Consider the following 13,803-nt stretch of genomic DNA (forward strand, 5'->3'; position numbering starts at 1 on the left):
TAAATGAAATAATAATAATAATAATAATAATAAAATGAAACTGGTTCAACTGGCTTCCTATTGCAGCCACATCAAGCACTTAGCATACTGAAGTGAGTGAATTCAGTCAGTGTCTGCAAAGCATAGAATGGGAGAAGCAGTGCCACCTCTGAGCCCTACATATTACATTTCTAAATTGTAGAGCTGATATAGTGCCAATCACATTCGAAAAGTGAGCAGCCTGACTGACGGAGATAAAACTACGTAGGATATGGGATCATATGGAAGAGAATGGAGCATTGCTTTCTTAAAAGTCACACAAAAACAAAGCATATTAAACTATTGTTTATGAAGTCTTGTGTATCTGTCTCTCTCATAAAAGGATTGTAACTGTTTTGCTATTGGATTGCAGAGATTGTGGATGGGAACGTCAAGATGACTCTTGGAATGATCTGGACCATCATCCTCCGCTTTGCCATTCAGGACATATCTGTGGAAGGTACGATTATGAATATTTGGACAATAAGGATATTTGAGGCAAAACTGATCTTAACACAGTGAAAACTGACAATAAAAAAGTACAGATTTATTGAACAAGATCTTGCCCTGATCTTGTTCACTAAGATCAGTTTGAACATCAGAAGTCACAGCTAAGAAATACCTGGGACTAGAATGCCACACTTTTGTTATTTAAGGGTCCTATAATTTGTTTTAAATACATTGTTGAGATGTTCCAGTTTTTAAAATGAGAGTAAATAATCTACCACCTTAAAGATTTCTTGTGTCTTTGTGTATTGGTCTGACCGGACATTGTTTTGGACAGGTTTCTGTCCATTATTAGTCCCTTATTGTTTCCTGTAAGTGATTAATTATTGTTACTAGTAATAATGTTCATTTGATAACTGCTTTTTGTATTTGCTCAGGATGTTATTGTTTGATATTATGACTATTCAACCGTGACAAAAACAGCAACTAAAAAACAATCCAAAAGGCGGAAAATACTTTTACAGTGTCATAAGATGTTGTTGGTGGGTGGTGAGGAGAGACGCTGAGACCCAGGTTATAGTGATGATGAAGGTTTTAATGATGAAGATGCTCAAATAGTCCAACACAGGCAGCACGGCAGAGAGACAGGCACATAGCCAAATACCGGTAGCAACTGGTAAACAGGACTTAGAGACGAGCGCTAACGTAAACCAGGACTTATCAGTTCAACTGGCGCGAACACAAGACGTTAGACAATGACAACAGACTACGACGCATACGACGAGGATCCGACAAGGAACACAGACAACAGGTGGGTTTAAATACACACGGGGTAATTAAGGGAATGAGACACACCTGGGGAGCAATCAACGGGGAGGACAGGACAGAGACTCACAGGGAAACAGGACTGAACACAGAAAACTCAAAAATAAACACAAAAACACGGATCCTGACAGTACCCCTCCCTCAAGGGCGGATACCAGACGCCCATCAGAGTGGGCGGAGAACCAGGAGGCTAATCCGGCGGACGTTGCCGGCGCAGGAAGCGAGGAGACGGGTCCGGCGGTCTCTTCCGCCGGCGCAGGAAGCGAGGAGACGGGTCCGGCGGTCTCTTCCGCCGGCGCAGGAAGCGAGGAGACGGGTCCGGCGGTCTCTTCCGCCGGCGCAGGAAGCGAGGAGACGGGTCCGGCGGTCTCTTCCGCCGGCGCAGGAAGCGAGGAGACGGGTCCGGCGGTCTCTTCCGCCGGCGCAGGAAGCGAGGAGACGGGTCCGGCGGTCTCTTCCGCCGGCGCAGGAAGCGAGGAGACGGGTCCGGCGGTCTCTTCCGCCGGCGCAGGAAGCGAGGAGACGGGTCCGGCGGTCTCTTCCGCCGGCGCAGGAAGCGAGGAGACGGGTCCGGCGGTCTCTTCCGCCGGCGCAGGAAGCCGAGACGTAGAGGCGGGTCCGGCGGTCTCTTCCGCCGGCGCAGGAAGCCGAGACGTAGAGGCGGGTCCGGCGGTCTCTTCCGCCGGCGCAGGAAGCCGAGACGTAGAGGCGGGTCCGGCGGGCGGCGTCTCCGGCGCAGAAAGCCGAGACGTAGAGGCGGGTCCGGCGGGCGGCGTCTCCGGCGCAGAAAGCCGAGACGTAGAGGCGGGTCCGGCGGGCGGCGTCTCCGGCGCAGAAAGCCGAGACGTAGAGGCGGGTCCGGCGGGCGGCGTCTCCGGCGCAGAAAGCCGAGACGTAGAGGCGGGTCCGGCGGGCGGCGTCTCCGGCGCAGAAAGCCGAGACGTAGAGGCGGGTCCGGCGGGCGGCGTCTCCGGCGCAGAAAGCCGAGACGTAGAGGCGGGTCCGGCGGGCGGCGTCTCCGGCGCAGAAAGCCGAGACGTAGAGGCGGGTCCGGCGGGCGGCGTCTCCGGCGCAGAAAGCCGAGACGTAGAGGCGGGTCCGGCGGGCGGCGTCTCCGGCGCAGAAAGCCGAGACGTAGAGGCGGGTCCGGCGGGCCGGCGGGAAGGCCGGCTGGGAACTCGGGGGGAGCAGACTCTGGAAACTCGGGGGGAGCAGACTCTGGAAACTCGGGGGGAGCAGACTCTGGAAACTCGGGGGGAGCAGACTCTGGAAACTCGGGGGGAGCAGACTCTGGAAACTCGGGGGGAGCAGACTCTGGAAACTCGGGGGGAGCAGACTCTGGAAACTCGGGGGGAGCAGACTCTGGAAACTCGGGGGGAGCAGACTCTGGAAACTCGGGGGGAGCAGACTCTGGAAACTCGGGGGGAGCAGACTCTGGAAACTCGGGGGGAGCAGACTCTGGAAACTCGGGGGGAGCAGACTCTGGAAACTCGGGGGGAGCAGACTCTGGAAACTCGGGGGGAGCAGACTCTGGAAACTCGGGGGGCGGAGCCACAGGGAACTCAGGAAGCTCGGGGGACTCAAGCAAACGCCGCCTCGGCGCGGGAACCGGAGGCAGCGGGGACAGACGCTGCCTCGGTGCGGGGACCGGAGGCAGCTGCAGGCGGAGCCCAGGGGCCGGGACCTCCGGCGGCTCAGGGCTGCGACGACGGCTTTGCCCAGGGGCCGGGACCTCCGGTGGCTCAGGGCTGCGACGACAGCGGGGTCCCTCCTCCGGCGGGCGGATCGCCAGCTGCGATCTCCAGAACGGTCTCAGGTGTACAAGCGCCCCTCCACAAAACTCGTCCAGGGAGACCGCTCCAAACACCCGCCAGGGGTCCCACCGTCGATCTCGCATCATGCGTCTCTCACCTCTTTTGTGGTCGGATCCTTCTGTCATAAGATGTTGTTGGTGGGTGGTGAGGAGAGACGCTGAGACCCAGGTTATAGTGATGATGAAGGTTTTAATGATGAAGATGCTCAAATAGTCCAACACAGGCAGCACGGCAGAGAGACAGGCACATAGCCAAATACCGGTAGCAACTGGTAAACAGGACTTAGAGACGAGCGCTAACGTAAACCAGGACTTATCAGTTCAACTGGCGCGAACACAAGACGTTAGACAATGACAACAGACTACGACGCATACGACGAGGATCCGACAAGGAACACAGACAACAGGTGGGTTTAAATACACACGGGGTAATTAAGGGAATGAGACACACCTGGGGAGCAATCAACGGGGAGGACAGGACAGAGACTCACAGGGAAACAGGACTGAACACAGAAAACTCAAAAATAAACACAAAAACACGGATCCTGACATACAGTGTTTGTTCTTAGGCTTTGTTTAAATGTCTGTAGTGAGACTTTAATTGATTTTTTTTTTTTTTTTGTTCACGTTGACAACGTCCAAGTATTGGTAACTGGTTATAATAACTACCTATATTTACTGATGGAGCTACTTAGAAAAAATAAGTTGTAAAACTTATCAGTTAATGGGTTCAGCTGTTTGAGAAATCTTTTCACTGAATTCAGGGATGGGTTTTCAAAAACGATTATAAAAAATAATTATTGGTGAATTTCCCCACAATTGTGCAATTAATTCTTCCATAAATGTCTTAACAGTGACATTTGTTTGTAGTCTCTGTTATTATGTAAATCAGAAGCTTTAATGGCCCAGTTGAGTCTTGTTATGAGTGTAAAAACAGCATTTTTATTTTTTTTTTTAAATAAAACTTTGCATAGCATTTTATGCATTAAATAGGAGCCATAAAAGTTTCAGAATTATTACTAATTCAGATTTGATTTTTACAAATGCGAAAAACTGTATGTGTGCACATGTAGACGGCAGCAGATCTATATGTCTAAGACTTTTGTACCTCAATGCACTCATATAAACAATTGATTAGTACTGTAGGTGAAGAAAAACAGAAATTTCCTTTTCAATTTTTAAGTTGTTTGTCTTGTTAGAAACATCTGCCAAGGAAGGACTTCTCCTGTGGTGTCAAAGAAAGACAGCTCCCTACAGGAATGTTAATGTCCAAAACTTTCATGTCAGGTGAGTTTCAGCAATGAAATCTGACCATTGAGTCTTCTTTATTCTTTGGTTGCAGTGTTAGTTTATGTTATTCACAGCTTGTGTATGTCCTCGCTCGTACTCAAGCGCTATAGTCTCACTTCAGCGGCTCAAGCAAAAACATTGTTGAATCTGCACGAAATTTACCATAAAGTTGAAGTTCTCAAGAACTTAAAAACTTGAGCTTAGCATCGATGAAAAGTAGCCGAGTGGAGCTGCTGCATCATCAGAGCTCTCGTTGTTCCTGCTTACTGCTGGAACTCAGCTGCAGAGATCTCACGTCTGACCTGACTTGTTGGTTTTTCCTCTGCCTGTCGGCTGCTGAAGCTGGAAGGACGGCCTGGCCTTCTGCGCCCTGATACACAGACACAGACCCGACCTCCTCGACTTCTCTAAGCTCAACAAGGTTTTGCGTGTTTGGTTCATTCCCACTAACACGCAGATTTCCGTAATATTAACACGTTTGACATTGTGTGAGCTGATGAAAACAAACCCCAATGAGATTTATTTCTTTTCTTGTAATGACTAGGATTTGAGTTGTGCAATCCTTTTTTTTTTCTTTAATACTTCACATGGAGTGTTCACCTTCCCGCCTGCTGGATTGTGTTATTACTGTGCTATTTAAAGTTTAGTTTCACAGGTAATTGCAGGTAATAACATGCGGTTTAAACTTAAAGCAAGTTTATTTGCTACTGTTTAAGTCATTTGCACATTATGCATGTTGTTTGGCTAATGCTTTTATTGATATCCTAATTCAGTGGCTGTTTCAGCCTAACGTAGAACGTTTTTATCCTAAGTGCATTCGTTGAGTTTCACCTCATGCTTCATTAGCCTCAGCCAAAGCTGTTTTGTTACCACACGCATCCTCCCCGAGTAGCATCAAGAAAACTGTTTGTCTCTGTGCAGCCGGTTGTATTCACCTCAAGACGAGATTTAATGGCCATGAACCCCTGAGCGGCTGAGCATTCACTAGAAAGGGTCTTGACCGGTCCATCGAGAAATTATATCTACGCTCAGAAGAAACTTTAATGTTTTCACCAGGCTAAGAGGAGATGCTTGCATTAGCATTATGTTTGGATGGCAGTATTCTACTTCAAGTCTCTCATAATACAATGGCTTTCTTTAAAGCTCATATAAATTTACACTACTAGGTGAAAGTATTCATGCCCTTTAAACTATTCCCAATTCTGTATGTTCTAACCAAAAAATTCAAAAGATTTGGGATTTTAAGCAATTTAATGCAAAGTAACACAAATTATGAAATGGAAGCAAAATCATAATGTTTGTAGTTATGAAGCGAAAAAGTGCAAAGGCTACAACAAATGCCGTTGCACCTTGTAAGATTATTGAATGTTAGATTGATTAAACCAGAGTAAATGTTCAGTCTTTTAATTATGTTCTTTATGTGTGTCATATGAGAACACAAAAATGGATTTCCCGGGGTTTTTTTTATGATGTTTTATACAATTTTGAACACTGGAGAAACTTTCTGGATGACAGGTGAAACAGCTTCAACAAGTACAAAAGTCCAGTTGCCTCCCATTCAAGCACCCGTGATTAAATTCTCAAGGTCTGAAAACGCATTAGATCTTGTGGCTAAGGAAAGCTTGCATACCCAACCCCAAATAGCAACATTCACTTTACCCGGACTGAGAGGATCCTCATGCTGCAAACGTCGAGCAGGGGAACACCAGGCCTGGAAACGAAGAGTGACATTTTCATTTGTTTTGGAAACGGACGCACTCGGTTTTCAGCACACGGCTCAGTGGCGTGACACGGAGTCGACCCTAAGCGTTCCCAGAAACATGAGCCTCGGTATGTGGAGAGATCAAACCGAGACTTACCTTTGGTATTGCCCATGTCGTCATGCCATGCACTCTTGTTCCAGGGTGCCAGTCCACAAACGTCAGTAAGACGTTTGCCGAATAATCGTCTTGGTAATCGTTAGTGAAATCGCAGGCAATTCCGCAAAAACGGTGTCGATATAATTTTGTTCCTGCCGTTTATCGTGCATTTTAATGCGCTCTGTCACATTTCCGCCTGTCAGTTGAGCCCACGCTGCCAGGAGACAGTTACATTGTGAGCCGTGCAGCTGTTGAGTCTGGCTCTGCAGAAACATGTTCATTAAGCTCGCTTCAGCTTACTGATACAACCCCTGTCAGACACTCGCACACAAACAACAAGCTCAGGGTATAGCCTTTTGTCCCTTCATCTGTCTGTCCATCCCTCCATCCCACCAGTCTGCCACTCATCCTTCCATGCATCTATCTGGTCCACACTTGGATGTGCGAGCAGCTGGCCCTGTCATGTAATGTAGCGCAGGCCACCTGTTACCTTTATAAAACACTCTCACAGGGACAATAGCAGTGGGATGATGGCATGATCTCTTTACCGCTCTCCTCTCTCCCTGATGGCCCACTTACCAGCAAAAGGGTTTGATGTCAGCTACAAGCTTAGTTTTACGATTGATTTACCCGAAAACTGTTTAGCCCAAGCGCTGATTAGGAGTAAAATATACAGCTCTGGAAAATAAGTAAATATATTTATTTATATACATATATATATATATATATATATATATATATATATATATATATATATATATATATATATATATATATATATATATATATATATATATATAATTTAAAAAAATTAATTTTAAATGATCAGTTTCTCTGATTTGACTTTATATAGGTACATATTTGAGTAAGATGAACATTGATCTTTTATTTCTATAAACTATTGACAACATGTCTCCGAAATTCCAAGCAAAAATTTAGAATTTATTTTTCTCTAATGTTTTTTTTTTTTTTCCAGAGCTGTAGGTACAAACAGAACATAAATCATGGTGGTCAAATATTAATAAAGCAAATATTTATTTACAAAGACAATGAAAAAAGACAAATAACCTTTTTTTTCCCTTATTGATATCAACTCAGACTAAATGTTCACGAAAATAATTTTTACTTGCTAAATAGCGGAATATAAGATTTTTTTAAAATTTGTATTTTTTTTTCATAACGCTCTTCAGCTTTAGACGTTTATATTCCCAAAGTTTATTGAGTCAGTAATGAGGTCTACAAACTTAACCCTGTTGCAGCAGTTCAGTCATGAGGAATGGACCAAAACGATTAAATATTGTGAGAAACTTGTGGAAGGATTCCCTAAATGCTTAATCCAAGTCATACGGTTTAAACAGGCAATTCTACAGAGTAGAATTTGAGTTTCAATTTGAGAAATAAATCTTTCTCATGATTCTGGCATTTAATTAGCAGAAATAATTTTGGCAATCCCCACTGACTTAAAATAGAAGCAGTGAGGAATAAAAGGTTGGCTTTTTATATGGTAAAGCTACATGCTATGAAGAGTTAATTCAGACACATGCAGTGGACTGTGCTAAACTTTAAACCAGCTTTTAGCTTCTATGCATATTTGCATTCAAAGCAGCAGCAGCATTTCTATTAATACTTTAAAGAGTTCCGAGTCTTAAGGTTCTCCGAACTTGTCCGTAATAATCTCTTGCGACATCACATACTAAAACCATTAACAATACCAGGTGTGTCTTCGACAGCAGAAAAAAAAACCTGTAGAAATTAGATGTCAGACAACTTCTACATCTCACATCTCTGCGCTCCGACATTTCAAAGTTTTCTTCTTTAAAAAGCCTGAGTTAATCTTTAAAGCTGCATGAGAGGCATTAAATCAGCCAGCATTGCTCACTGTGTGTCCTTAACCCTTATCCTGGTGTGTAACTACGCAGAAATTTGCTTGCTATTTTTAGGATGATCCTCTGGGGAACCTGAACCTGGCTTTCGACATAGCCGAAAAACACCTGGACATTCCTAAAATGCTGGACGCGGAAGGTATTGTTCTCTGGAAGTGCCAAAAATAAAACCCTACCACCCATTTTTACGAGAGATGGAACGATCAAGGTTTTGAGGCTAATTTCTTGACCATCGGTATTCACAATGTTTTGACCTGCTAATTTTAATTTTAATTTTACCCCATTTAAATTTTGTCTCTAAGAACTACAGTGTGAACGACCATTAATTATTTACGTGCATTTGGTTTCAGAAACAATATTACGCAGTGTGAGAGAGCAGAAACAAAGGCAAAATGGTTGTGGGGAAAATAGCGATAACTTTAAACTTTAAACATTCTTGGTTCTCAAACTGTGACACAAGCACCACTTGTGTACTTAAGTTGCCTTTAGTGGGATTGCTTTAAATTTATAAAGTGAATTTGGATGAATTAATTGTGATATAGAGTTAGCCAGCTGTAGCAGCCAAACAATGGTTTGTTCATCATAAACCCACAACCACAACTGACTCTGAAATGTCTGAATGTCTGTAGGTAGAGTGGCACAAGCTTGGATAAATTTAGTTATTCAACCTGAGCCTCCAGGACGTTTTTGCTTATTTTACGTATAGAAACGCTACAAAAACATCCTGTAATAATGTACTTTTGCCCATTTTTCTGGAATACTTTATTAACCCTGGCATTTCCACTAAGCCATCAGTATTTCTAAATCAAACATAATCCATTACAGATATAGAAGTTGAATAATTACAAAAGTGAAACTTAAGAATGTTGCTCTCAAGCATTGATCAGATGATGTTGTCATCTGATAAAGGGTATCATTCTGTAGCAGCCTGCATGTCTTGGCTGACAACAAATGTTAATTTTAAATAGTTTCCCATTTAAAATAGGTGATTCTAATATTTTGAGTCTTCATTCACTCTCTTATTGTTTTATTTATGCAATTTCTACATATGTCTTCTTTTTATTGTTGTATTTTCTGTTTGTTTCTCTCTTTCCGCTCCGCTTGTATGCCTCAGACATCATCAACACCCCCAAGCCAGATGAGAGAGCCATCATGACCTACGTGTCCTGCTTTTACCACGCTTTTGCTGGAGCCGAGCAGGTATCGTTTGGGAATCCGTCCCGTTACCAAACTTTTTTATTTCATCCCCGCAAAGGCTTTCCAAGCACACGGCCGGGTGCAGAAATAAGCTGTTAGATTTGGACGTGGGTTGCTGATCAGCCAAAAGGCCATGAGCAAAATGGTTTTTTTATGTATTTATAATGATATATCGATGGGGGACAAGTCCTGCTGCTTCACTCTGCAGATTTAAATACGTTATTGTCATGCTCTGCTCCCGCAGGCGGAGACGGCGGCCAACAGGATCTGCAAGGTGCTCGGTGTTAACCAAGAGAACGAGAAACTGATGGAGGAGTATGAGAGACTGGCCAGTGAGGTAAAGTTTCTTGGTTTTTTTGGGGGGGGGGATCCATAAAAGTAGCTGGAAAGAAAAAAAAAAAGACATCTCAGTTCTTTCTAAATTCTCTTCCATCATACTGAGGCCCCCTGGAGAAGAAATAAATTATTCATCAGAGTTTTTCTGAACAAGAAGCTTTTCTGGCCTCCAAGCTAGCTACATTTTGTCTCTGCATGCCCCAGCTGCTGGAGTGGATCCGTCGCACCACTCCCTGGCTGGAGAACCGGACCCCGGAAAAAACCATGGCAGAGATGCAGCGGAAGCTGGAGGACTTCCGGGACTACAGACGCCAACACAAACCCCCGAAAGTTCAGGAGAAATGCCAGCTGGAGATTAACTTTAACACCCTACAGACCAAGCTACGCATCAGCAACCGTCCTGCTTTTATGCCCTCTGAAGGGAAGATGGTTTCTGTAAGTCGTAAGCTTCTTTTCTCCTCATTATTATTGGAAAATAAGTTTTTTGGTTTTTTTTGTATTTGGGAAATGAAGTATGCAAAGTACCAAGCAAGAGTGATTTGAACACTTGTCTATAACAATTATAAAAAGAAAAAAAAAAATCTATGATACACTTTTAATGTGTCCTCAGGATATAACCAGTGCCTGGCAGGGCCTGGAGCAGGCGGAGAAAGGCTTCGAGGAGTGGCTTCTGACTGAAATCCGCAGACTCGAGAGGCTGGATCACCTGGCTGAGAAATTTCGTCAAAAAGCCACCAACCACGAGAACTGGGCCAGTGGTTAGTTCTACTTAGCTTTTTTTCCAAACTGGGTTTCAGCTTGGTGTTTGATATTTCTTTGAAATGTTCATGCAACACTTGAAAAAAAAAAAAAAAACATGTAATATTGAGTCAAAGTTATGTTGCTTTAAGACTAATTTTTACAAATGTAGCACAAAACTGTTCAATTTACCAACAGAAGATTTTCTCTCTTTAAAACCATTAAAACTAATTATGGAAATCGGTCTACATTTGAAAGATCCCCCTGCAAAGCTTTACGATTTGCCCAGGTGAATTTGGAGCAGGTACATGCAAACCTGGGAAACTGCTAAAAAGAAACATCCAGGCAGAAAAATGAATAAAACCTTCAAACATCATGCACTGCAAAAAAAAAAGAAAAGAAAAAGAAAACAAACAGTGAACACATAAATGTTTGTAAGAGAACTGAAGGAAACTGGATTTACGTACAAAAAAAAGGTAAGCCATTAACACCTGAACAGCAGAGAACAAGGTTCAGATCACGCTCTCATTTTAGATGTTTTAGGCTTCTGTTTATGTCAAACACCTTCACTTATCGGCTTCCTCAGGTAAAGAGCTGATCCTCATCCAGAAGGACTACGAGACAGCCACCTTGACAGAAGTTCGAGCGTTGCTTCGAAAACATGAGGCCTTCGAGAGCGATCTGGCAGCCCACCAGGACAGAGTGGAGCAGATTGCTGCCATTGCACAGGAACTGAAGTATGTGGTCCTCGCACCAGATGCTTGCACTCATCTGTCACTCTGAATCAGAGAGAGGAAAATGCTAGCAAACGGATGAAGGTTCTGCCGTGTAAATATTATATAAATTACAATTTGACAACAGTCTACATTTAGCCTGTAGGGTTCAAATGAGGAATAACAATTAACTGATTATTCTAAAGTCCCTCTGCAACTCTACATTTAAAATGTTTGTTGGTTAATCATTTTTAAATCGCGAGCCATGTTCATTTTTTAAGCTCAGCAACATTATAAAAAAAATCAAGTGACAAGATTTAAAGAAAAAATCCATCAAAATCAAAATGAGCTTGGAATTTAAAAATAATAATAATAATGATAAAAAAAGCAAACATGAAAACAATCATCAATAAGCACAATGAAACATTCAATCAAGAAAAGAATATGCAAAAAAATCTGAAGTATCATTTCAAATGTACAAATAGTTAAACAGGTTTATACAACACAATTAGTTAATTTTAAGTAAAAGTAAGACTAAAATTAAATTCATTTGCTTTTTGAAAAATCTACATTTTGAGCCACCCACATGAAAACTGCTATGAAAGCGATCGTTGTATTTTGTGCTTCAGTTTTAACTCTAACTTGTCAGACAATAAACTTACAACAGATTCTTTCACCACCTTTTAAATTTTAAACTAATTATTATTGATGCTGTTCCTAGAACATATTTTGTCACTGAATTTTAAACGAGCAGCAGGAAGGAAAGGCTTTTCTTAGAGCCTGTCGGGATTTCAATCAGCAGTGAATGGCAGGCACCTGTGTGTGGTTAAGCTCTCAGTCTGAAGTTGGCTACCGAGTGTTTCTGGTGATTATTTAAGTGGCGTTCAGACAAAGGCAAGAGAAGGTTCAGCTGACAAGCTAAATGGCCTCCTGGGTTTGTACAAGGTATGTGGACTGGTTTGATGGCAATTTTTCTTTTTCTTCAAGTCATAGTTTCTATGTTCTTTTAAGATTTTGACAGTGCATTTTTCTTTTTCTAGCCAGTTGTTCCTGGTTGTTCTGTTCAGCTGGAGTGTCAACACTGTTCCTGTTCAAAATGGTGGGTTTTGTAACTTATTTCTCTCCACAATTTCTTTTCCTTTTATTGTATACTAACTTATTTTCTCTGAACAGACTGGGGACAGTCTCCTGGGAGAACTGGGAAGGTGAATCCTGGACTCCAAAATGCTAAGACTGAAGGATCCCATCCGATGTCTTCTAATCCAGCTGGTACTTCTGTATCCTGGGTGGTTGCTAGACCCCAACGCAAAAGCTCATTTGTGCGACCCTCCAATCAAATACGACCTGCGGCCTCTCTAGTGTCTAACCCTCCCAAACTCCTTCTTCCTCTGAAGCCAGAAGGACCTGCTAGTATGTGGTCAACTGAAGCACCGAAGGAGCTTCCCCTCCCTGCTTCTGATCCTGAAGGGCCTGTGGCATTGCTGCCAGCTGCATCTCTGACAGAGCTTTCGCAACATCCAAAACTACAAAATCCTTTTGATACTCTAGAACTCACTCCTTTGCCCCCTCAAAACCCTAAAGAGTCTGCAGTCTCAATTGTTGACCCTCCTGAAAGTCTTCCTTTGCCACCTTCAAATCCAGAAGGTCCTGACATCTCATGGCTGGTTGACCCTGCAAAGGAACTTCCTTTTCCTTCCAATCCTGAAATGCCTCTGATCCCCTGGAAAGTTGGCCATCCTAAAAATGTCCCCCCTCCAGTTCTAAAGGGGTCTACAGCTAACTGGTTGGCTGACCGTGTGATAAAGGCTCAAACCCTCCCTAATACCAAAGGCTCTGATACTCCAACAAAAGTAGTTGCTCATCCACCAACCGTGGAGGGTGCTGCTGCAAGATGGGTGGTTCAGCCACCCAAAAGGAACTTGCTGCTTCCAATTCCAGAAAGTGCTGATCCTTCGAGGTTGACCACTGATGAGCATGAAAGCGACCCATTCAGGGCTGCTGTTGCGCAACTCGGTGAACTGCCTCTTGAACGCTTTGCCTCTTATCTTCCTCTTGCACCTGACCTCAACCTTCCACCTGTTGCCTCAGAAGACCCTTCTCCTTTGATAGGAGGCCCAGAACAAGAAGTATTGGATGGTGAAACCGAGCCCCTTGCATATCAAGAATCCTCTTATCAGGGTGGCGAATTAAGCCACTATGCCTCCCTCTATGAACATGGGGACTCGGAGCATGAAACGGAAGACTACGTCGTTCCAGTGTACCCTTACGGTGCAGGATGGATGCCAATTGGAGTTATGCCACCACCGCTATACCTGAGCCAGGTTGTTCCGAATATGTTTTACTTGTGCTTGACGGAGCAGCTTCCTCATGGTACTGTGTCACACATGCAGACAAACTATGAGGCTGGCGGAGACTATGCAACTCAAGTTGGCTATGAAAAATACCCCTTCCCTGCAGGGTCCTGGTATCGACAGCCAAGCTAAGGTTTCTAGCTAGCAGTTGTAGGCTTACAGAAAAGCTGACTATCTAGTCCAGAATTAGACGATTGAGGGTTAAAGGCAGCTACAGGAATTTCTGCAGTTTACACCCATGGTCTTGACTTGATGTGGTTTAAAACTTGTAATAAAGGGTAAAAAAAAAGCAACTTTTGAATGTTTGTGTGATTCTTTAAGTGCTTCAATGTT

General features: G+C 43.6%; 1 protein-coding gene and 1 pseudogene across 2 annotated transcripts in view; both read left to right on the forward strand.

Annotated features, from left to right (window-relative positions):
• actn2b (actinin, alpha 2b) overlaps nt 1-13,803 on the forward strand; it is a 30,833-nt gene that overhangs the window by 8,589 nt on the left and 8,441 nt on the right. The window contains exons 4-12 of the mRNA XM_014971345.2: nt 392-478; nt 4,303-4,390; nt 4,736-4,814; nt 8,193-8,274; nt 9,250-9,335; nt 9,577-9,669; nt 9,873-10,103; nt 10,279-10,426; nt 10,993-11,143. Coding sequence (XP_014826831.2) covers nt 392-478; nt 4,303-4,390; nt 4,736-4,814; nt 8,193-8,274; nt 9,250-9,335; nt 9,577-9,669; nt 9,873-10,103; nt 10,279-10,426; nt 10,993-11,143 — 1,045 coding nt within the window. The remainder of the gene's footprint in view (nt 1-391; nt 479-4,302; nt 4,391-4,735; nt 4,815-8,192; nt 8,275-9,249; nt 9,336-9,576; nt 9,670-9,872; nt 10,104-10,278; nt 10,427-10,992; nt 11,144-13,803) is intronic.
• On the forward strand, nt 11,958-13,763 carry LOC106906183 (uncharacterized; annotated as a pseudogene). The gene is made up of 3 exons (XR_001415317.2): nt 11,958-12,064; nt 12,160-12,218; nt 12,293-13,763. The product of XR_001415317.2 is annotated as an uncharacterized LOC106906183 (transcript).

This window comes from Poecilia mexicana, unplaced genomic scaffold (genome assembly GCF_051168715.1).
Source record: "Poecilia mexicana isolate PSO_F unplaced genomic scaffold, ASM5116871v1 scaffold_15, whole genome shotgun sequence".
NCBI classification, from domain to species: domain Eukaryota; kingdom Metazoa; phylum Chordata; class Actinopteri; order Cyprinodontiformes; family Poeciliidae; genus Poecilia; species Poecilia mexicana.